The sequence below is a fragment of the Opisthocomus hoazin genome, chromosome 9 (assembly GCF_030867145.1).
Source record: "Opisthocomus hoazin isolate bOpiHoa1 chromosome 9, bOpiHoa1.hap1, whole genome shotgun sequence".
Classification (NCBI taxonomy): domain Eukaryota; kingdom Metazoa; phylum Chordata; class Aves; order Opisthocomiformes; family Opisthocomidae; genus Opisthocomus; species Opisthocomus hoazin.
The window spans coordinates 19,239,710-19,264,421 of record NC_134422.1 but is presented as its reverse complement, the minus strand read 5'-3'; the positions used below and the strand labels follow the sequence as shown (position 1 = coordinate 19,264,421).

The following is a 24,712-nucleotide window of genomic DNA, read 5'->3' as shown; positions in this document are numbered from 1 at the left end:
CTTTAGAGTGTTGGAGAGAATTCATCTGTCCCTAAATGGTTACCAGTTAATTATATTTTATATTTTACTCCTGTTTCATTTTCCAGCTTTCATAACAATGAATCTGTTTGGATGGAAAACTAGTGTTTGGATAGGTCTCCAGAGTGACGATTATGAAAAATGGCTGAATGAAAAGTCTCCAATGTATTCCAACTGGTCTCCAGTTGAAGTGGTGGATGTGAGTATTTCCAGGGGGGTTAAGGATAGTGAGAAGTTGTTTTATGCATAATAATCATGACTGCCACAAAGACAAGGCCTAACTGGGTAGCCACTTAGTCTTCCCTTAGTTTTTGCAACTTCAGACAGCTGTGGGCACAGATTTATGGGCATAACTAGAGGTAGCAAAAAAGGCAGTATCGAGACAGTTATTGAAGTGATTTGTGGCTATAGTCACATTTTCTTGCAATTGCTTTTGAGTACCAAAGTTTTAATTACATGGTTAGTATCATATGCTGGGTCTGAGCAAAGTTTAGGAGCAAGATTATGAATTTTGTATTTTAATCTATTGTTTTACACCATGTTAGTCCACATTGGGCTTAGCATTTTAGCTTGTTCAGCGAAAGCTTGTGACTTTTTTATTAGGAGGTTATTGTTTCAAATTGTATTTGTGGCAATGTTCATTGTTCTACTTAAATATTTATAATAGTGACTTTCAGATAATTATTCTTCTAAATTTAATGTAATAATTGCGCAGTTTTTACACAGTATTGTTTTTAATTAATATAAGGTTCTGTGTTGATTGCAGAGACAGCGTTATAACAGTGCAAACATTCAACAACAACTTCCACTATGCACACTAGTATCAAATAACCCTAATTTTTATTTTACGGGAAAATGGTACTTAGAAAACTGTGAGAAAAATTATGGGTTTGTCTGCCAGAAGACTCAGGGTAAGGTTTTGTTTTGCTTTGCTTCTGTTCTCTTTTCTGACTATATTGAATGCATCTGTGTTTTCATCTAGAATCAGCTTGTTATAGGTGTCTGTAAAGTCAGGGGCGTGAAAGATGTCTAAGATAGTTTTACTTTGATATTTAGACAGACTAGCTCTACATTATTTAATAAAACAATAGCTGTGATGTAGAAGTAATTTCTAAAAAAATACATTGTTATTAAATTTTCTTCCCAACTTTGAGCTTTCTGTTGCATATCTTAGATTCAGGAATAGAGCTGAAATTGCATGTTTTCTGCCATAGCAAGCAGAATAACAGCCTGAAATTACAAAAGGCAAAACTGAGGGTAATTCTGATGAAAATATGATTTTTTTTTTTGGAGGAGGAGGGTGAGACTTGCACTATTAGATCAGACTAGACTGTAGAAAACACATTTCTGTGAGCAAGGCAGACAGACTTGGCCAATCAAATAGGGTTTGACTTTTCTTTTCACGCTTCTGTAATTCTGTTACCATAACGTTCACCTGCCAGAAGCACAAAGCTTTTGCAGGGAGCACAGGCTGCTGGGTCTCCTCAAGCCATACTCTCCCGCATCGCTTCTCGGGCTGGGAGCCACTGGCTGTCCCTGGGGGCGCATGGCCAAAATTGACCAGCAGCAAATTACTAACCCTAAGGCAAAGGGAAGGCTGTAATCTGAGCCTGTGAGGAACATCCTTGGGTCCTGCACTTACTGCGGGGGTGGTTTTATATGGCTCAGCTTTATACATCACCTCTTAGTTAAGCCCCAGGTCCGCAGAGTCAGTCCTCTCCTGCTGGCTGCCCATGAGGCGAGGGAGGGTGAGTCGAGAAGTAGAATAAACAAATACAAGCTTTGGGCAGTGCTCACATGTGGCGCTAGCAAGCCATAGCTGTATTTGATGTCATTTATTATGAACTGCAGTTGCAGGGAGTGCTGGAGTAATCCTGCACGCAGTGTAGAAAAAATAAATAAATGCATTTTCCTGCTGTTTTGTTTTGCTTACCTGCCAAACATTTGTATTTTAACCCCTTTCCGCTGCTTCAGACAGATGGAAAAGGCTTTAAAAGGCAGGAAGGGAAACTGTTGCCTTAGGGTGCCTGGGGAGGGCTGGGGCTGCGCTGGGTGTGCAGGACCCTCCCCACGTTTCCTGGCTGGGTGAATGTGAGTGTGGCCCACAGGACCTGGCCAAAGTGTGCTGGGGATGGGGGGACACGCTGTGCCCTGGGCTCAGCGCTGCCCGCCTGCCCCATGCGCAGCAGGGTGCTCCTGGGAGTGAAGGGACCCATCCTGCTTTCCCTGAGTGACACCCATGGCGCTCTCCCAAACCATCAGGCAGTTCAGCTTGCTAATTCAGCGGAAAACCTTCCTGTCTCCTCTTTTTATTTCACTTCCCCCCTCCCACCCCCGCCTCCCCCTTAACTGATGTCATTTTGTGCAGCTTTTCCAGGCTGCATCGGCTCAGTGCAGGGTCAGGCAAACACCAGACCGGTGCATGGGAATATGCAGCTGGAAGAGTAGAGGAGCAAGGAAGGGAGAATTGAGACAGCCCCTTGCTGGCGGTAGTGAACTGCTAGATTTCCTTAAACGTCCCAACAAATGTGTCAATTCCTGGAATGATGAGCTGGGGCTTTGCTTCTGCCATCCTGTCTGCGTCCTGTCTCCCTGTGTTTGAATTATTTTCTGTAGGAGATTAAGATGAAGAAAACCAGCAGGAGATCTGAACTGGGCTCTGATCTCTTAGTGATGCTTGCCTTAGGATTGTGTCAGCATTTTACTGCGTTTCCTGCCTTTTTTTAAACATTGATGTGCACTGAAAGCTGGAACAAAATAGAATCCTTCAGTTAGCTCAAGAGCAGAACTTTTTCTTGCTTAGAAATTTCTAATTTTAAATGATTTGTGAATGACAAGTAATAAATTAATTTACTATTTTAAGATGCTTGTTAACACTCCTCTCTTGGTCATAAAGGGAACCAAGTCTAAAAGCACTCCACCTCGTAGCAAAGCAACCACTTCGTTTTATAATCACGGAGAAGTTTTATGGACAGAAGTAATTAATCCAAACTGACAAACAGGATTCAAACTGAGGCATTGCTTTATTTTGATAGTCTTGTTCAAAGTATCCTGTGGGCATTCATACACATTGGCAAAGGCATTGCCTCCTCTAGAAGAGCTAGCACGGCAGCATCACAACCTGGGCTGGGGTGGAGATGGTGTCTGTCTCCTGATTGTTTTTCTCATGGAAGACTCCCTCTATTTCTTAAATCTAAAAAGTCTGCTTCTTCCTTTTGTTTTCTGGATGTTGCTGTGTTAGTTTGTCACCAAAAAGAGATCTAAGTCTCCTTGCACAGAGGATTTCTCTTTAAGTGTCAGTACTGTGATCTTCCCTGTGTTGGCTCATGGATAGTAAAGATGAGCTCGAGAAGCTCCCAAGCACGCCCTTGTACCATGAGCCATAGTTTGTCATCCTCTTGGTTGTGCCAGTACGATTATTTGTGAGGCCAGGCTTTGTGCTGTAAACTGATCTTGGAAATTGTTAAAAATAACGGGTCAAAAAAGAGGCACTCTAAATTACATGCAAAGTGTCTAGGATAAGAGCACTCAGCAGCCCACTGCTGTTGGACATTAGGGATATTCACAGATCCCAGGTGATTGCTTACTGACCTTCAAAGATCCAGCCAGTGGAATTAACTCCATCCAGGTTTTCTTTTTTTGTTGTTATTCCATAAACTCATTCACTCCTGTGATGAGTTTTGTGCCATGATGGAATTTCAGATACTGTTCTGGTCGTCATCGTCGTCTTTTTCTTTTTAAAGTTCACAGCGTCTTTCTGAAACCAAGGAGTGTACAATTTTTAGATTTGTTTTTAAGGATAGTTCTGATTTTTTAGGAGCTTTTCTGCTATGTTCAAGCTGTCTGGTTTAAAAAATGAATAAATCCTTTCTTTCTGTTTATAACAGACACATCCAGACATGTCGTCAATGCATCTGAGATGCACCCTGTGCCAGATACTTTAGAATATGGAAACAGAACATATAAACTAATACGTGGAAATTTTACATGGTCTTCAGCTTTAAAAACCTGCATGGCAAATGGCGCAGAGTTGGTCAGTGTTACAGACCAGTATCAGCAAGCTTTCCTCACGGTCATTGTGAATCGGCTGGGATACAACCACTGGATCGGGCTGTTCACTTCGGATGTACGTAGTGGGCTGCCTGGCTGTGAATGCGATGCTGCGAAGGAGTTTTTCCAGTAACAGGCTAACGAGCTGTGTCACTCGTTTGAAGTCAGAGGAAGTTTGCGTCTGGAAATGAAACCCTGGAAAGCTTGAGCCCTGACCATTTTTTTTGCAACGTAATGTATAAATCTAATGAGAGCCGTTTTGGTGCAATGACTACTGAAAGCTAAAAGCCAAAGAAAACATTTTAAAACACACAAAAAACCTTTTGTAGTGTCACCATTGAAATGATACTGTTTCAATTTTAGTTGCTCAATGGCCCAAATAATGACTTGCTGAAAATTTAGATGTAGTTTGTGGTCTCCCAGAAGTAAGCTGGGAGATCTGCTTTTTGTAGATCCTTCTGGATCTACCCAGCCTTTGGAAACATAAAAGACACTCTGTAGTATCTGGTGAGGATGCCACCAGAAGAAGATGAGCTTGTATGGTGCTAAAACACATCAGAAAGATAATCTGAAATTTGTTTTGACAGAATGGGCTTCACTTTGAATGGTCGGATGGGACAAAGTCCTTGTTTACCTTCTGGGAAGATGACGAGTCCCAGGCCTTTGGCAGCTGTGTTTACATTGATACTTCGGGGCACTGGAAAAGTGCGAACTGCGAGCGACTTCTGCAAGGAGCCGTTTGCCATGTGCCACCCAGTAAGTCAGCGTCAAGTTTTGTGTTATATCTTTGCAGCTGCAATTGTGTGCATTGAGAGTGAAAGTACAGGAAAGGAAATTAATTGGTTTGAGGTTAAGCAATGATGATAGGATTACTCAAAACTGAAGTATATTTCTGGCGTTTCCTTGCTGTATCGTCTATTTGTGAAATCATTTTTTCACCATAAAATATTGGCTATCAGGTCTGGTCCATAAGAAAATGGAAAGAGAACTTTCATAATAAGAAAGAAACAACAAAATTACTTACTCTGTCTCTTCAGTGAGCACTGTATTGTCTGTGAAAAATGATGACTGCTAATATCCTAGCGTGAAGGGAAATAAATTCAGTTTTCTGCAATTAACCGTGGGATGGGAGAAGGGAAGCATTGAGAGCAAAGTGAAAAATTAGAGTCACATCTTGCATAAGACATTTTGCAACTTTTTTTTGGTAAAGATTAGAATATTTTCCTGTATCCTAAAATACACTGTGTTTCCTGGAATGCTCTGTCAGTTTCTTGGGCTTCATTTGAATCCAGACTTCAGCTCTGGAACTCCGTTTGATCCAGGACTGCAGAGTCTTTGACAGCATCCAGTTCTCAAAATACGTCCTGTTAGGTGGTATTGATCACCAGGGGTTTGCCTACAGCATATTACAGCTTTTGGATGTACTGAGAGAAAGCTGTTTTGGTATCCTTCAAGACAAAAATTACTCTTTAGCATGGTTTTTGTAGTGAAGCTCACTAATTTTCTCATTTGTTTCTCAAGTTATGTAACCGTATATAGTGTAAGGTTTATGTAATTTTCAAAAGTTGTGTTTTGTAGTAATGTAGGTTGAGTGTGAGACCAGAGCTGACACAGCTGAGTCTACAGCACTGTCAAAAAGTGGTGCTGGGGTTTGCAAAGTGAGCTTGCAGAGTTGCAGAGTCAGAGGGACTCTTTGCTGCAGCACATTGCACGCTGGAGAGGCTGGCTGCTGCTCACCGGCGGGACACTCTCCTCTGTGCCGCGGTGTTTGGCATGAAGTTACCTTTGTGGCTTAGTGGAGAGAAACGCTGCAGTCCTTGGAAATCCCCAGCCCTCTGGGAGAAGCCGGGCAGCCTGGAGTGCTCTGACATGCCTGTAGTTTGGTCGTAACTCCCCATGCACAGCAGCATTGGTTAGATTGTCCTGATACTGCTGTTACAATCCAGCAAGGTTTTTGATTGGAAATAAAACCAACTTTACTCGCCTAATACAAATATAGACAACCACTAGATTTTCACTTTGGAAAACAGAGGCATAACACAATAATGTGCTTATTAGCATTACTCCAAAACAGCGTGTGGAATGTTATATTAATATGTATGTTGTTGTGCCAATAGAGCTGTGCTGTTATTTCTATCACAGAAAAGAAACTCACTGCCTATAAAGGCTTATGTTCAGAAAAAACTGTTCCCTGGATCAAATTCAAAAACAGTTGCTACAGCTTTTCCACAGTTCTGCAGGGCACAAGTTTTGATACTGCATATGAAGTCTGCAGAAATCAAGGTAAATGGTTATTTTGTAGATACAAAATGTCATTGTGATATCTTAAAAAAAAGTACATTTTCTGAAATGACTGAAATCATAGCGTGTGTTTTCTCTACTTCAAGATAATGATAGTGGAGCTCATAAGCCAGCTATGAAATTGGAGGCAACACACATCAAAAAATTTTGCTTTCCGTGTGAAAATACTGATTTCTAGAGTAACACATAAGATGCATTTCTTTTCCTTCAAACATGTTTCAAAATCTCATGTGAGAGAGAGTTTTAGATGAGCGTGAGTGTTTTCACATTGCAGATTTAAGAACTGACAATGTATAACCAGCCTTCTCAAGCTTTTCAATTAAGGGTCATAATATTAACATTTTGAAATGTATTGTTTGAAGATTTGTTCTCTGTTTAATCTGTAGGATCAAATCTTCTAACTATTCAAGATGAAGATGAACATGCCTTCATTTTGGAAGAACTGCACAGTTTTGGTTATTCTGTGCAAATGGTTTGGTTGAACATCCTGCTTGTTACAGGCAGTAAGTTTGGGGTGGAAGAGAACTGCACGTAAGAATCTGGTTTGGTTTTTGGCTGGTTTAATTCTGGTGTAACCACCTTCCAAAACATGGTTATCTTTTGAGATTTTTTCCCTGCTTATTACCTGTTTATGATGTAGTAAAGCCAGTCAAGCTTTCTGTAATCATTACCTATTAGTATTCTGAATACTCAGTATCTATGTATGCATGTGAATGCCTTTATTTTCTTCTTAAAGAAGGACTACAGACTGTCTTCTGTGTAAACTACATAGGATGTTTTTAAATACTTCAAAAAAAAAAAAATATAGTGGCTAAACAAAGTCCTGGCATTCCATAATAGAATATTTTTCGATGTGAGGGTAAGTCCAACTGAAACAGATATTTATCAAAATACTGTGATATTTTATAATGCTTTATAACTTCTGCCCTTAGATGAGACAATCTCCTGGTTTGATGGTTCTCCCTTAAATTATTCTAACTGGGGCATCAGGGAGCCTGAATTTGATCAACTCAAAGGGAATTTCTGTATCAGCCTGAGGACCACAGATGGAGTCTGGCAGTTCTCTCCATGCAGAGAAAAAAAGGGATTTGTATGTAAAATGGATGCAGGTATGTGCTTCCATAAAAGAAGTCAGTTCTGTCATGATAACTGTCTATCCCAGTCGAAAGCAGGACAATAACCATTGTTTTACGTGTTCCATGTTGCTTGCTTGCTTTCTCTTAGTTTTCATGTATGTAATTCTGTCACTTGGTATTAGAAAGAATGCCTGTAAAAAACCCAGCCAGCCAGGGTAATCTCCTTTTGAGGAACCTGGGCAGCCATTTTGTTATTGCCAACTGCAGCAGACTTTCTGTTGTATGGGTGAGTCATGTGCAGAGCATCGAGCTGACCTCCACGGACCCCGTGGGATGGGTGGGCGCAGCCCTGGGGAGATGCACAGATGTGGTCAGTAGGAATGTGGGTCTGTGAGAGAGCTGAAATGTTTTGAGAGCCCACCCAGAATGCCCGAGTCGCTGTTGGACTCAGCAGCTAGATTAATCTAACCCTGCACAGTTCTGCTCATGCATTTGCACTTTAAAAAGTGGATAAATGCTGCTGCTTATCCTTGCACAAATGTCAATTCATATATTCCATTAAATTTAGGGGATTTTAGATAACAGATTAGGTCGTGTTTAACTTGGCCAGTTGGAACCCCATTGGCATGAGTCAAGTTAAACAAAGAGCAGCCTGCTCTTGTATGGTCTTAGGTAGGTTGTCTTCTCAGTATCTATTTTACCATGAATATATATATAGTAACTTTTGTTAGTTCTGTGGGTAATTTTATGACCCTTCTGGATTCTATTTCAGATATAGATGCAACAGAACCCTCTGAAAAATGTAAGTTTCTTCTGTGCTTTCTTGATGTTTTTATAAGGAGTAATAACACATTTTGAGCCGATATTTTGTGAGGTAACATTTTTCACTGTTAAACGTGTAATTTAAAATGGGTGACATATAAGGAGTAATAATATGTTTTTCATAAAACATCTACATGTTTATATTTAGAATGATTTGTAGGTATAGCTATATTTGCTTAGTAACAATTTCTGTCCTTCCCTTTCAGCATCGTACCGTGGGCTTGTAGCTCTGGCTGTGCTTGTGACGTTGGTGATGCTGGCTGCCATTTCTGTTTTTCTGTGGTGCCTGTACAAGCAGAATAACCAACTCTTCCGCAGGATACTGTGGGTCAGAAACGCCTATTTGCCACAGATTAATGCTGACGCTCCAGGTTTGGAAGAAAGCATCCTCATTTCTGATTTTGAGAGAAGTGACAACAATTAATTCATCAGAAGTAGCAAGTAGTCATGTCTTCCATATGAAACTCCACAATCTACAGCGGTTTTCTCCTCCTCGGGAGTCCCCTGGGGTACCCCTCTCCAGAGGAACCCTCGCAGCCATCGGTATGAACAACGCAGCAGCTCTTGCCTGGTCTACCTTGGAGAGTTTTTGCTTTGTGGCAGGATGAGGTGAGGATGCAAGGCAGAACCATGGAGAAATTGGCTGCTTTGGGACAAGTCAGGAACTCAAAATACTCACAAACCATAAATCTCCAGCTGCTCACAGGGAGCAGTCATGTCTGAGGCCCCAGAGCAGCGGGCATTTTGATGCAGCTTTTTCCTTTGGGAACGTTTGGGCTTTTGTGTTTTGTTTTTATATGTCGCAGAATCTGCTCATGAGCCAGTGTTAAAATTTGGCCTTGAATTTAGGAACTCTGAAACATATTCCAAGGATTGTGGGCTAGATCTTTTTTCTTAATAGCCATTCCTTCTGCAAAATGAACAGTCATTTTTCAGACAGTGGATTCTTGCCAGGTGGATTTCCAAGCTTGCAGACAGATGAAGTCACTTTTGACTTGGGAGTGCCAGAGGTTTGGTAGTTTGGCCCATGATGTTTAGTTCGCGTTATAAATAAATTAGTCTAGAGATATAATGGCGTATGGACTTTGTCATCCTGAAGTTAATATATTCATCTGAGATGCATCCAGCGTCCTGTTAAAGATTTAACTATGTGATCCCTCACCTAGGTTATTTCACAAATTGAATCCCATCAACCTCTTTTAAAGACATTTTTGGGCAATATCTGTTTGAAGAAAAAAAAACTTATAAATCTTGCTGAAGTTAACGGTAATAAATTGCTTTACTGTTCACCTACAGTATTTCTGCAAGCAGTATTCACGTATGCTCTGCTGAGCCCCTGCTCTCAAAAGCTAAGGATGATGCGTGTGGGAGCCACGTTGCTGTTCCCAAAGGGTGCTATAGTCCTATAACCCCATGTAGCAGACCCTCAGAAGGACACTTCTCACGTCCCGTGTCCATACTAAGGTGCTAACGAAGGAGATTAATTTTGCTGACCAGCTGGTCTGCAGGCTGGTGGTTGTGAAGGACCAGCTCAGGTCCCTGCACTACCTCAGTTACAGTGGCCCAGGACAGCAACGCTTGCTCTCCGTGGGACTCCCACCGCCCTCACCAGCCCTCCGTCCATGTCTCTGAAGACATCCGGAAGGTTTGGGGGGGATTTCATTTTTTTCAGTTGTATTGCAGCGTGGACAACCAAGTGGTTAGTCAAGATGTGTTATTCAGAGTGGATTTACTGTGCCTTCAGTCATCTCTCAAATTGCTGCGAAGGGCTGTGTTTATTGTTGGGTTTGTTGGTTTGTTTTTAATATGACTCATTCTAACAATTTTGCAAGAGCCCTAAGATGGAGGTACGTTCCTCAGAATTGAGCAAGCAGCCAAGGCCAACTGAAATGTTTTTATAGTATTTGTGCACATGCACAGGAATGTAAGACTCCCTTCTAGTCAGATTTCACATGGCCAGTTCTAGAAACATTGCCAACAGTTGCCTGTTCATGTCATAATTAGGTATAGGGCTATTTTAAAAAAATTATTCAAAATCTAGAATATTTCTGTGCTGGTTTACAGAACCATTCAAAAATGTTGTCAGAAATGTTGCAGATGGTTTTGATCCCCATATCATTTTCAACTTAGTGTTTTTGATAACTTCTGTGGGTGTAGCTATCACAAGTTCTTAATCTGAGTTTTTTCCGTCATATAAAATATAAATAGGTTTTCTGTGCATATTTTGCCTAATGGTTTGACCCCATACATTAGTCTTCAGTAATGTTTTTAAAGTTTATTCTTAGTCCTGTAGATTTGTCTATGGGATTGTTTTTATGTGAAGTCCACTATTGGAGTCTGTGGGCTGCAGCTTTTGATTGCCATTGACAAATAATCTGCTCTTTGTGTGTATGAACTGTGATAGATCCTTGACCACCAAAAAAACAGAAGAAAAAAGGTTGTGACCATCTCTCCCTTCCCCATGAGAATGTCACCTTTTTAAACTACCGTTGGAGGAACTTAAACCAACAAATCCCCTTCATCACATCTACTGATGAGTGTGTAATTGCTGCTTTCTTACAGCAAGCAGAGGGGCTTGCAGGATGTTTTTTGTTTGCGAGAGTGAGCTGCATCGTCATCATGGCCGTGTATTTGTCAGGCTGCTGTGCTGTTACCTAGTTATGCAGACTCTTGTCAGATTCTGATGTGGTCAATGAAGGCATATATTTTTCTCACAAAACATGACATAGGCTTTTTATCAATTTTCTTTGAGGTATGTTGTAATTGTTTAAATACATTTGAAGGGCGGTGGTATAATAAATAACCCTAACCTGAAAATAGTGATTGTTGATTATCATCAGCTCTGATTACGTTAAGATAAAAATAGTTCAAGCACTGTTTTCTTCATACTTTGAAATGGGTTTGAGGGAACCAACCCTTAAATATTTATTGTTAAATCTTTCATCATTTAACTTTTATAATTGCAGGTATTACTCACTCAAGAATGTAACCGTTGATTGCTTTCTAGTCCTTGTTCTGGATTTTGTTACCATATCTTTTGTTTGTTTTCCCTTAATCAGAGGTCTGCTGTACTATTCCTGATCAGAGTGTGGTGACTGGTTTTGCTGCTGACCTTGAGGATATTGGCAGCTGGGTTCACTGTATTATTTCAACTGGAAAATTAAAGTGTGACTAATAGTTTTTTGTGCTGCAAGTTTTCTTGAATCTTGCCACAGCTTTATGTAGCTGCCAGGCTTTAGTGTCTTGTAACAGCAGTTCCCAGGCTGCACACGGAGTCTTCCTGGTAGGAGAGGGACAGCTTGCACCCGCCTGCTTTCTGACTGTGCGGCTGGACGCAGACCTGGGCACTGCAGAGAGTCTCCACACGTGTGGTGTCCCCAGTGTTTCCCAGGGCATGGATGAGGATGCCCCCGGACCTGTGTGCAGGAGGTGCTGGGAGGAGGAAGGAGCCACAGCACCGTCAGGGAGGATGGTGGGTGGGAGCATGGCACTAAATGCACAGATGTTCTCCCGGCCTGTTGCCTCTTCCTGGCAGCCCTGGGAGCTGGGGCAACCAGGGATGAGTGATGGGCTGGAGGGATTTTCCTGCTGGACTGTGGAGGCTGTGTTGTGTGGGAGCCCATTTGTTTCTGCCACAAACAAGGTGGAGGTACATGGGCTGCAGCGCAGTAACTTCCGTGGGTAGCATCATGCTTCCCATGTCCAAGAACTGGGTTCTCCAGAACCTGAGCAAGGAAATGAATGTTGCATTTTCCTCTGCTGTGCCAGCTTCTTTGAATGTGTTTGCTGACAGGAAAGTGTTAGATGTTTTCATACCACTCCCTTGGGCGATAGACGGGTATTCCCACCAGAGAAGACACATTCAGGCCAACATATGACAAACCTTGTCTGTCAGATATTAGGGACTGGAAAAACCATGTGCTTATTTTTGCAGACTCCATTCCAGGAGAAGATTTACCTCCTGGTCCCTTTAGCAGACGTCGCAGCATGTCTCTCAGGGAAAGAGGTGCCTGATGCAGCGGTCGCATCCCAGCTGGATGGGACTCTGCAATGGGAACATACATATGCTGGAGATGTCCGGCGTGGCTGGGCAGAGGGAAGGGTTGAGGCACAAAGCTGCAAGTGGGCAACATGTCCCCTAGGCAAAGCCCTTTCCAGCTGCGCCTCTCCTGGGTGCGGTGCTGCCCTTCCTTGCACAGGGATCCTCCTCCTTTCTCCTCTCCTCCTCCCTTCCCCTGTCTTTGCACACACAGACACACACACACTCCTTTGTGGCTGGGTCATGATGAGAGAGGGGCTGTGGGGCTGCTTGAAATCTGTGCAGTACAGTCTGCAGGGAGTGTAGGGGAAAAAGGAGGTTTTTGCACGCTCTGTGAGACTCCACCGGCTCTCATTCCCAGGGCACCACCGCACAAATTCCTGTTTAATTTAACCCGCTACTTTTTTCTTTCATCATGTTGCCCCTCCCTTAGTGTAGTAACAGGCATCCTCAGTCCCTTACAATAATAAACCGGCTGTAATGAGATCTGTGGCGTACCCTTCCTCCAGGGCATTCGTATATAAGCAAAATTTTCTGGTTAAAAGCTAAATTGCACACATTCAGCAACTGGGCTCTAAATCCTCAGCTCAAAAAATAAAGAAAAGAGAGGCCTCTTCTGGAGCTATAGCAATATTCCCTTTGGTCATCCGTGGAGCGGCGATTCTGACCCCGCGCGGGGCAGCGCCGGCCCCGCACAGCCCGATGCACGTCCCGGGCGGTAAGGCTGCTCCGCGCTGGCGGGGCCGAGGGCCAGCCGGGCGGCGGCAGCACCCGCCGGGTCTGGCTGCGGCCGGTAGATGGCAGTGGTACACGCGGAGCTGGCAAACGGGCTGTGCGAGAGAGAAAAGCCGAGGGATCCGCTCCGGATCCTCTTGAAGTTTAATTAAATGAGCAGCGAAACTCCCAAGGGCAGGACTGCAAAGAGCCTGTGTCAGTTCTTAGCCACGGCCGCAGCATTTCAAAGCTGTGGTGAGCCGGCTTTCCGAGTTTCAATGTTCGTTCTCAACAACTTCAATAGGACGCACTGAAATGCTCGGAATGGGATAACGCAAGTCCCTGCATCGGTCTGTGGGTTTTTCTTTCATTTGCAAAGTGATGGGAAAATCCACTTGGGTTCCCGAGTATTAAATAAATAAGTAGATATATCTTTGTGGTACGTTTTGGTTCTGATCCCTTTGATGGAAAGGTAATTCACTGAAAATGCTCCAGCCACGTCTCTTTACTGTAAATGGATTTGTTTTAATGTTTTATTTCTTGACTGTATCTGTGCAGGCGTTTACTTACTAATTTACATGGGAAAAGGAAAATGAAGTCATAGGAATGAAAATTATTAGACATTTTAGTCATTCATTGCAGAAGTAATCATTCCACAGCACTGCTGAAAGCAGATTTGTTTTTTCCTTCTCCCACTTTATTCTGTTGCTCAGAGAGTAAGAGTTGCTGATCCCTTTCTGTATCCATTATCTTTATGCAGGACGGCTGCAATTTGGATTCTGATCTTAGAAACTTCGCCATAAAAAAGGGCATTGAGAAACATTTCATAATAAAGCCTCATTTCAAAGTCTTTGTTTTTTAATCTTGTTTCCTTACACTGGAGCTCTCCTAGCCTTGCCCGATCCTTCTGTGACGAAGCAACTGCAGTTGTCTGAGGCAGCGTACTAGACCCAGCCTGCCGCAGTGCTTGTGAGCAACACCGTGGTAATTCATAACCACTAAAGTGATTCTCAGCTGCCATCGGTTCCAAAAGCGCACAGCTAGATAATAGCAAAAATGCTTCTGCTACTAGTTCCTTTATTTCTGATGCTTATTTTTGTTCGTTGGCTTGTTGCTATTGTAACAAATCCTACTCTTCTTAGTGTCAACCAACAGACTCAATCTCCGCTGCGGTTCTCGGAAACAAATGCTTCAAAACATAGTTTTAGCAGAACAACAGCTAAACTTGTAGATACAAGATAAATCTTGAAATGCATAATGGGCTAAAAGTTACTCTTCTCTGCATGCTAGCACAGGAAAATAGGGAAGACAGTTTCTCTGAATCATGCACATAAATGTCTCACTAACAACCTGCTTCCCACAGAGGCAGCCAGCCTGCAGGTAATGGTGGCAGTCACTGGGTGCTCGAAGGCCATCCACCACAAACTGGCTCGACTGGTAGAATGCAATCGCTGGGTCAATGTCTCAGTTCATACAGGGGGAAAAACAAAACTATCCCTGTATCTTTTCAGATTTTTCTAGATGAATTTGCATCTTAATTTAAAAGTTTCCATTTATGCTGTACAAAAAGTTCTCTGTATTTTTCTCTTAGATTTTTTAGTGAATACTGAAAATTATCCCATCAAGCGCTTTCCTCTTGGGAAGCTATTTATTCGGGTCATTTGTTGTAAAGCATGATCTTAGGCCCTTGAACCCAGTCATAACCTGATTAAATCTGCTTTGCCACTTCTTCCTGCCATAAACTGCGTGCACCATAGGGGAGAAGCCCTTGGAAAGCCCCTGCTGGAAGCCAAAAGCAAGCTTGCACAGAGCCAATAAAAGACAGACTCTACGTAATCAGCAGCTTTGGGCTGTGTGGCTTCACTGACGCTGGATTTGGGACTCCATCCCAGAGCTTGATGCTCCCCAGTTCATTCAGGTATGTAAGCAGAATCCTTAACATTGGATGTTGCCAATGAGCTGCAGTATGTAAACTTTTCGTATAAAGTAAAAGAATATTCTAAGTCATGTAAGGCTTCATTTGTTATGGTCCTAGCACAAGTTACACATCATTCTGCTTTATGTGTACTAGTTTCTTTGAGAAGTTTGTCATGATGCTAGCACGTTTACATATTACATACCTGAAATGTGACACCTTGCATGATGCTTACATGACCTAGACATTATATTTTCTGATATTTGATATTCAAAAATATCAGGAGGATTCTTTCTGAAAAGCTAAGAAGATAAGGTTTCTGCTGCCGCATATTGTGTCCTGCTGGTCCTGTGGAATGAAAATGATGTTGAGAAGCAAATAGAATTACTTTAAATGTTGTTTCAAAAGCAAATATTGAAAATGGAGTTGTACGTATGGGATACATTGTGGCTATTAAAAATGTAAGGTACCTTTCAGTTAAATGTGGAAATGCATTAGAGCAGCTCCGGGAGGCTTTCCATCTGGAAAGAACAGATTAAGAGAATACCTACAGAAACAGTAACTACCTTACCCTTTAAATAAGTGTAGCATAAATACCAGGGTGGCTTTTTCCCACATGCCATACCCAGGAACACAGCTGGCATGTTGGCTTTATCCCTGCAGGCTCCTGGAGTGCCTTGCCCCTGAGCATGGCACCTCTGGAGCGTACGCACCACGTGTCTGGGGGGCCCGGTGCAGTTCAGTTACAGCAGAAGGCAGGAAAGCCAATGTGGGCTCCTGTCTCCATCCTGTCCTTGACCATCCATCCTCCCATGACCTTCCAGAGTCTACTCTGGATTGATGATTTGGATTTTAACTATTTCTATTTACATATAAATTTGCCTCATTCTTACCCGATAGATGTGAAGTGTAATTTGCTAAGTCTCAGCTGCTCTTGCAGCTTTCTTGTCCACTTGCTCTGATCTAGCACAAAGCCAGCCCTGATGGAGGCAAAGATGAAAGCAAAAGCTGACCACTGGTGAAAGCAGAAGTACAAAGAGAACAGGGAGCAATTATTCTTCCTAGTTGGGAAGACTCAAACAAGAAGTAACTGACTGAAACCACAGCAGGAAATCTCTGCTAGATAACCATGGGAATAGCCGGGCCGAACAACAGGCAGCCAGCATTAGTGGTAGGGTCACTTTCAGCGGCAGCGCGCACTCTTGAATTGGCTAACTGCGACTGAGAAATACACAAATACGTGAACCGCCACTGCTGGAGACTGGTTTCACAACACTGCTGGGTGGCCCTTTCAGCTCAGTCTGGCTAAAAATGTTATAAGTCTGGCCTGAAAATAGTGGCGTGTGTTTGTGGGACTGCTGATGCACATCAGTCCACTGCCTTCTAGTCCAAACCTAGCTTCTAGCCTTCTAGACCCACACACATGTTCAACAGGCAGGATTTAGGATCTCTGTGGACACAGATTCCATACAACTGGGATATGGGAAACATCTCCAGTTAAAATTGTGGTCTGCCTCAGGATAGAAAGAGACAGTTCCGAAATAAGTAAAACTGAACCATCTAATTCATCTACCATACCAGCCAGTGGGACACAGGTCCCCAGTCTGTCCTGGGTAACTAAAACCCACATCCAGGCCCAGAATCACTACATGAAGAGCACAAAAATTAAAGGATGCAAGCAAGAAAGCTCCCCTTTCTTCCTCTTTTGTAGCATGTTGGTGGAGACAGCAGCTTCCTGCATAGCAGCTGCTGAGATACGACTCGCTTACAGGGCAGCTTTTGGCAGAACTTACACATATCTGTTCCTAGCTCCATGTGGGTCTGCTGGAGTGTGTCTGTGGCCAAATCTGGATCAAGAGCCACTGGATAGACTGTAAAACCCATGACGCTCAAAGCAAAGCCATAACCTGTAAACAAGGGTAGGAATGGTTGACCCCAGTTCTACCAGGATCATAAAATCATTAAAAACTTCCTTTCTGAAGTTAGATGCATTTAATCCATTTGGATAACAACTCCAGAAAGAAGAAAATTCATTTTGACATGGACATTCTTCAAAGTTGCCGGAAATGGTATTTAAACATGAGCCCTAGCACAGCCAGGAGGTTTTCTGCTTCCCTCTGGAGACAGAGAACATTCTGCAAAAAGCTGGAGCCCCAGAAAGCTCACTTTGGAGCATGTTCCCAAACACAAGGACACCCAAAACAGACACAAGACTTAACCTAAGGTGCACAGTGCTATGTCAGTGCTAGTGTTTATTATTCTTATGATTGCATTTTAAAGCAATGGTTCTTTTGATCCATACTAACTGCTGGTCAGGGAAAGAAAAATAAAGCTTACATAGAAAATAACAAAATTTTCTGGCTGGAGGCCGAAACTTCACAAGAGAATAGTGAAGCCTAATATGTTTTGTTTGACGTCTTTGTTTCCGATAGATGTTGACTGAATGCAGGAGGATGATGGCACTTTGAACAAAACCAGCTGGGGAAGTTAGTTTGCTAATTATTAACCCTCTAGTGAAGGGATTGAATTGGAAATGTGCATACAAAACTTTCTGGGAAAATATAAAAAATAATGTAGGCCCCTCTGAAAAGAAATATCTACGCTGTGGCTTGTATTTTTAGCTGAAAAGGAGGAGACAGGTTGTGATACATGTCTGAATTCCTCAAAATGGGTAACAATTCAGTCTTAGACTCATTCTCTCCCTGTACTATGCTTCAGCAGTCCTGAGGTTGAAACAAGTCTAACATTAAGGAAGGACTTTAGGGAATGAATAGAACTTATATATTTATTGTGATATGTATCATACAGGGGGAAAAAAAAGACTGTTGTCAGCCTCTTGACCACTTTGCAGTAATGAAAGGGAGGACTTCCAAAGCTGTAAAGAGGAGAGGAGCATCAGACTGCATACTGTGCCTTGGAAAATATTATTCTAAAGCTACTATAATAAACATTCAGATACGTAATGCAAAAATGTAAATAACAAAAAGGACAAAAAAGCATAATAGTCTTTGGACAGTAGGCTCTGCTGTGAGATATTTACATCTCACTCTACCTGGATGCTCTAATCCTTTGCCTACAACCTGGCCAGAGAGATGGCTACATAGTATGTGCAGGTATTTTCCCCCCATTTCAGGTGTTTTAGGGATAGAAAAAAGGAAGAGGTAGATAAGGGCAGTATACCAAATTACAGTTCAGCTCAGTGTTTAACTTTCGGCCAGTCTTAGCTATCATTGTAGCACAAAATTGAAACAGAAAAAAGAGATTAAAGGAAAAAATATCCCAGTACAAAAAAGCAAAGATGGTGGAAGAAAAGAAATTTAGGAACGACTTTCACAATTTGCTTAACATGGGAGCTCTTTTCCTGCTTGATATGTTGGTTCCAGCACAGAGACATCTGCTGTTAGCAAGTAAGTGCCAAAATAGATGTAGTAGAAAGCGTTATTGTTTAAACAAACAGATCACGTGGGATGCTAAACTGATTTTTGTTTTGTTCCTCCTAACTCAGCGTACAGTCTTTTTAGGTGTCAGATTGTTAGAGGAAAATCTTCTTATTGTTAGGCAAGCTTTTTAAAGATGAATTGCTTGACAATTAATTTAGTATAAGAGATGCATATTTTTTACTTGTTTTAGTGCTGTAGGTGGTATTACAAGCTTAGCTAAAGTACTATCCAGTAAGCAATACAGTAGCTAGCGAAGTACCTTCTGAACTTGTCCATTCTCTGATTATTTGCAACTCTCTTTAGTTTCTTTGATATAATTCGTGTGTGTGTGTGTACTGACAGCTATTACAAATGATGAACAGGAGTAATTACAAAGTGTGCCCTTTGCAGAATACTGTAACAGTCTCCTGTCCCTCCCAGGACTGATTTAAATTGCAACTGGTTATGTAAAGTGAGCATTTATAGCATTTTTGACAGAAAGAATTAAGCTCAAGCATCCCAGAGTGACCATGAATGAGAGTCTTAATATGTTATCACACACTTCAAAATCAGAGGGGAAAATCCACACATTTCTACAGGAATTAATGCAAAAAGGACCCAACCATGACTGCTGCTGGTGAAGTGCTAGTTTTAGGAGATGCCTTAGATTGTGGGTCCTGCTGCTTTCATCCTGCCCTTGTGAGAAAAACCAAACCACCAACTAGGGAAACAAATCCAGCCGGTGCAATATTCATCATCAGTGGGCATGCATCGCCGTTTCTTTTTCTTAGGCAGTTACGATACTAAAAACAAACAAGTAGCCAAATTATATCAGAGCAATGGTCACTCACTGAGTCATGAATCAGCCAGTCTTTATTTCTCGATTTCAGAGAAAATCTGGGCAAAGAAAAAGGAAAAGTCATGCATTTTGCTGTTGTGCTGTTTGGTGGCAGGCACAGGCAAATGGCTTTGCCTGATGCTAGGAGCTGGGGACGCCTGGGCTCTGTTTCCTGGTTTTACTACTATCACCACGTCATCTTGGCTGACTCATCTGTTTTTTGCTTTGAGTATTCCATATATAAAGTGTGTGGGGGGGGAAATATTCTTTGATGGGCTTCTAGAAAGAATGATTGCCAAGTACTGTACAAGTTGCAAAACCACCACCTTGTTACTAGGCAAAACCCCCCTGCAGTAACATCGTGAAGTACCTCATTCCATCACTGTCTCCAGACTGCTTCTGAGGCCAGAAAGATACCTATTTTGCCAGAAAATTATTGGTAAAATTTAATTTACAAAGTTCTTTTTTCCAGCTAAAATTGCAGTAACTTTTGTTCTCAGTTCAGGCCAACAGCAGTAACAGGAGGGAGCTAAAATGACAATGTAACAAAATGGATAAACCGACTGTATTTTCGGTTATGTATTGGGTTAAAAATGTGACACTGCTATCCAAAACCTGTTTGATGACAGTATTGTCATGGTGTTACATTACAGCATTAACAATCCTTTCAAAATCATAGAATCCTAGAATAGTGTGGGTTGGAAGGGACCTCTAAAGGCCATGTAGTCCAACCCCCCTGCAATGAGCAGGGACATCTTCAACTAGAGTAGGTTGCTGAAAGCCTTGTCCAACCTGACCTGGAATGTTTTTAGGGATGGGGCATCGACCAGCTCTCTGGGCAACCTGTTCTAGTGTTTCACCACCCTCCAATCCATAGTACTATTTTATAAAAATAAGCTAATGGAAGGCATCTTCTATTAAAGTGATACCTAGTACAATGTTTGTGTTTGCTCATGCTTTCTTTTTATGTCCAATTCACCTGTTTAAACATGTTTTGTTAGATGAATAAAATACACTCTGGCTTGGAATCTCCACTAACTTTCACTTTTAAAGTCAAGACTCTTGGCTTCCCTTTTGCTTATTCCTACTTTGCCATGTCTGTCATGTCCTCTCTGGCAGGGCTCACAGCTAGAAAAGCGTGCGGGAGTAAAGGTTACAGATAAACGCTAGTTTTAACAAATACGGTTGTTGTTGCCTTAAGTATTCACTGCTGAAGTTAGTGGATGGGTCATCCTATTTTTACGGTAGGACTACAATTACATTCCACATCCGTGCCTGAGTTAAAGTTAAATTCAATACACTTTTAACACTCTGTCTTTCTGAAGACTTCAGGCTGTCAAGTCAAGGGCTAGAATCATAAGGGGAACATAGTCTAACCATCAGACTTTACACCAATAAGTAAACATTCAACAGATCACAACAAGAATATGAGTGACACTGTGCTCCAGTAGTAACCAGTACTCATTTGTTAGGAAAGGGAAGAGTGAGACCTAGATTCCACTTTGTGCTCTAATAAATATTTCAGTGCTTTAAATAGAGTGGATCAGCTCCAGAAGCAGACAATGAGAACTTGCTTTAGCCTGGTAGTTACTGAATTAATCTGAATCAATGTGGGTTTAGATTCCTCTTAGAAAAAAGGATTGAGTTTGAGTCTTTCATAGCAAAGATGTCCAAACTGTCCATGGATTTGTTAAAAAGGGGACAACAGCATCTCCTTTTTCTCTGTCTGGGAACTTTCCTAGTGGACAAGTCCAGTGACAAAGTTTAGAGAAAAGTGAGGAGCTGAATAGCTTTGCACTGTCAGGACTTCTGCAAGTGTATCAGCAGTGAAAGGAAGAAAATGTGGACTTGCTGCTGAGTAGGGTAGTGGTAACACAGGGCGTGGAAAAGGCAGAGGTACTCAATGCCTTCTTCACTTCTGTCTTTACTGGTAAGATTTGCTTTCAGAAATCCCAGTCCCCTGAGACCAGTGGGAGCATCTGCAGCAATGGAGATTTACCCTTGGTAAAGAAGATCAGAACATTTAAACAAATTGGACATAAACGAGTTGATGGGACCCAGTGTGCTGCATCCATAAGTGATAAGGGAGATGACAGATGTCACTGAGAGGCCACTGTCAAGTATCTTTGAAAGGTCACAGTCATTAGAGGAGAACTGAAACAAAGCAAATGTCATGCCTAACTTCAAGAAGAAAACCAGGGAGGATCTGGGGAACTACAGGTCAGTCAGCCTTACCTTGATACCCAGGAAGGTGATGAAGCAAATAATTCTGGCAACAATTTCCAAATATATTATGGACATGAAGATGACTGGGAGTCATCACTATGAATTTATGAAGGGAAAATCATGCCTGACCAACCTGATAGCCTTCTATGATGAAATGACTAGCTTGATGGACAAGGAGAGAGCAGAGCACGTTAATCATCTTAAATTTAGCAAGGCTTTCATTACTGGCTGTCATAGCATCCTCATTAACAAACTTCTAACTAGATGAGTGGGCAGCGTGGTGGACTGAAAATTGGCTGAAACGTCAGAGGATTATAATCAGTGGCACAAAGTCCAGTTGGAAGCCACTCACTAGTGGTGTACTCCTGGGGTCAATATTGCAGCCTGTACTGTTTAACATCCTCATTAATGATCCTGGATGATGGGACAGAGTGCACCCTCAGCAAGTTTGAAGGCAGCTGAAGACTGGGAAGAGTGACACCAAATGCTTATGCTGCCATTCAGAGGGATCTCAACAACATGGAGAAATTGGCCAACAGGAATTGCATGGAGTTCAACAAAGCAAAATGCCAAATCCTGCACCTCAGGAGTAAAGCCCCTCCAACATTAATAGAGTCTGGGGACCAACAAGCTGGGAAGCAGCTTTACAGAAAAGGACCTGGGAATCCTGGTGAACACCAGCTTGAACATGAGCCAGCAATGTGCCCTTGTGGCAAAGTTGGCCTACAGTATCCTGAACTGCATTAGCAGAAGCATTGCCATCAGGTCAAGGTGGGTGATCATTTCCTTCTGCTTAGCACTGGTGAAACACATCTGGAGTGCTGGATCCAATTCTGGATCACCCAGTACAGGAAAGATACGGATTTATTAGAGTGAATCCAGCAAAGAGCCAAAAAGATGATTAAAGGACTGTAGCATTTGTCATATAAGGAGTGGTTGAGAGACCTGGGACTGCTCAGCCTGGAGGAGAGAAGGCTCAGGGAGATCTTATCAGTGGATCTAAATACCTAAAGTCGGTGAGAGTACAGAAGACGGAGCCAGACTCTTCTCAGTGGCATTCAGTGAAGGGACAAGAGGCAATAGGCACAAACTAACATACGGGAAGTCATTTTTAAACAGAAGAAAATGTTTCTTACTATGGTGGTGGTCAAACACTGGAGCAGATTGCCCAGAGAGGTTGTGGAGTCTCCATCTGTGGCCATATTCAGAATGCAACTGGATAGAGCCCCGGGCAGCTTGCTGTAGCTGACTGTGCTCTAGGCAGGGGAATGCACTAGATGATTGCTACAGATCCTGTGATTCTTTGGTACTTGGATTAATTTCAACAGCATCAGAGTAATTCTTCCAGGTTTACTGGTTGTAAAAAAGTGTCTGGCGTTTCCAAAGTTTGTGCATGCCAATGGGACCTAAATGTGCCACAAGTTCCTACTGGGGCACTTAAATACTGTCCATTATAAATCCAGCCCTAGGTCGTTTTGCATGGTCAAACTGTTTCAGCATTGTGAAATACACGCAAACCTTGAGAAACTTCTGGACTTCATAAAGCGAAGTGCTGCTGTTTATAGCACATATGCAACAATTGATGTTGTAGTACTATAGGCTTACTATTGCAAAAAAAAAAAAAAAAGAAATGTAGATGCATTCCTTAAAGAAACAGATATTTAATTAAGCATAAATTATATAGATTGCTAACTACATCCAGTTGCATTTTCTCCACTACTATAACCCTTCGTTCATTCTCCATTTTTCTTCAGAAATTTGTGATTAATTTAGGTATATTGAGAATAAAGAAATGTATACAAATCAAAAAGTGGTAATAGGACTGTTTAGCTATTTTAGTGATTATATAGTATTATGATATTTTTCCCTTTGTTTATGTTTAAAAATATAACTAGAGGGACTCATGCAGCATTGGTAAGTCAGTCTTCCATAGGATACCATAAAGAGCAGACTTCTTGTCATCTTTAGCAGAGGTTCTGAAATGTCTGCAAAGTTTGGGAGGAAAAAAAAAAATTAAACATTGGGCTTTGAAATCAAAGCCAGGAACAGGTTCAGCTTGGACACAACTGACGGTCTCAACAATGGGAGTATATCACGCGTAGAGGTGATATCTGAAGAGACCAAATCCTGAATAATTACGCTTTTTAGGTTAAAATCTACTCTGAAGTTTTGTCTAGAAGCTTATTAATGATGAGTGGATGTACAGAGCACTGCAGATCTGAGTCATAAGGGATCTATGCTGTTCTGTACTATCTTCATCTTCTACATTCTCCCTCAGATATTGTGCATCAAGCACATGAAACCAGCTCACCAGCGGTACTTGTGCGGTGATGAAAAGCTGACAGCAATACTCTCATAGTCTCTCCCGAATTTACCCATCGTGTCATGCACAGAATGAAGTTCTATAAACTCATCTGTATGCACTGTCCACCCACAAACTTCATCTCAAGTTGTGTGAGTGTTGAGTCACAGACAGGTAGTTCTTGTTCAAGCCTCAGCTTCATGTAAGGTGCGGGTAATAACAAAAGATATTTCAGTCTCACTCTCAGAAATAATGACAACAAGGTACAAATAACTTCTTTACCACAAAACCCCCTCAAATCAATAGAGAAATGCAAAGAGCGAGTTCCAGTTAGGAGTGCCTGCTGATTTTTTCACCCAGTATGAGCTTTCATACAAATCAAGAAATCACCGGTGGACCATATCAGCCAGATCACTCTTGTCCACGTGCTTGCTGACCTCATCAAAAAATGCTCTAGAGGCCTAGATGTTAAATACTACACTTAGAGAAGATATGTTGGCACTGCCCAAAAAGATCGTATTTACGCAAGTGCACGCTATCGCAGTTTCTACTGCTTTGTCTGGCACTGATGTTGGGCTTGCTAGCTTTTTGTATCATCCATCCTGTCCTATCATTAGTAGATCTACTATTTCTTTTCTGCGCTCCCTTAGAAAGCTCGGGTGCCTATCAGATAGTCCTGGGGATTTGTTACTCTACATATTTTGGATTGCAGCCTTTCCAAAGTACAGGGATCATCTGCTTACTCCAGTGAAGACATGCAAATACATCACCTAGCTTCACTGCAAATGTTCTGGCCTCTCCTCTTTTTTACTTTGCAGTTTTCATTTGATCCATCAGACGCCAGTGGGCTTCTTGGTCTTGATGTGTCTAAAGAAGGATTTAGTATTAGCTTGGATTCGTTTTGCTATGCTCTTTCACTGTGTTTTCCTCTAACATGTCACTTTGCAATCCATTCTGTGGTTTTCATTTGGCGATGACCTCAAGTTCTTGTT

The 24,712-nt window shown here is 42.0% G+C and overlaps 1 protein-coding gene across 2 annotated transcripts in view; it reads left to right on the top strand.

Moving 5' to 3' along the window:
• The window catches only part of PLA2R1 (phospholipase A2 receptor 1), a 45,571-nt gene extending 34,124 nt beyond the window's left edge, over positions 1-11,447 (top strand). For both annotated transcript variants that reach the window (XM_075429908.1, XM_075429907.1), the window contains 9 exons: positions 87-217; positions 785-929; positions 3,906-4,144; positions 4,656-4,824; positions 6,211-6,351; positions 6,756-6,872; positions 7,302-7,478; positions 8,218-8,247; positions 8,474-11,447. In XM_075429908.1, the coding sequence (XP_075286023.1) occupies positions 87-217; positions 785-929; positions 3,906-4,144; positions 4,656-4,824; positions 6,211-6,351; positions 6,756-6,872; positions 7,302-7,478; positions 8,218-8,247; positions 8,474-8,691 (1,367 nt within the window). In that variant the 3' untranslated portion in view covers positions 8,692-11,447. The remainder of the gene's footprint in view (positions 1-86; positions 218-784; positions 930-3,905; positions 4,145-4,655; positions 4,825-6,210; positions 6,352-6,755; positions 6,873-7,301; positions 7,479-8,217; positions 8,248-8,473) is intronic.
• Positions 11,448-24,712: the final 13,265 nt, after the last annotated feature.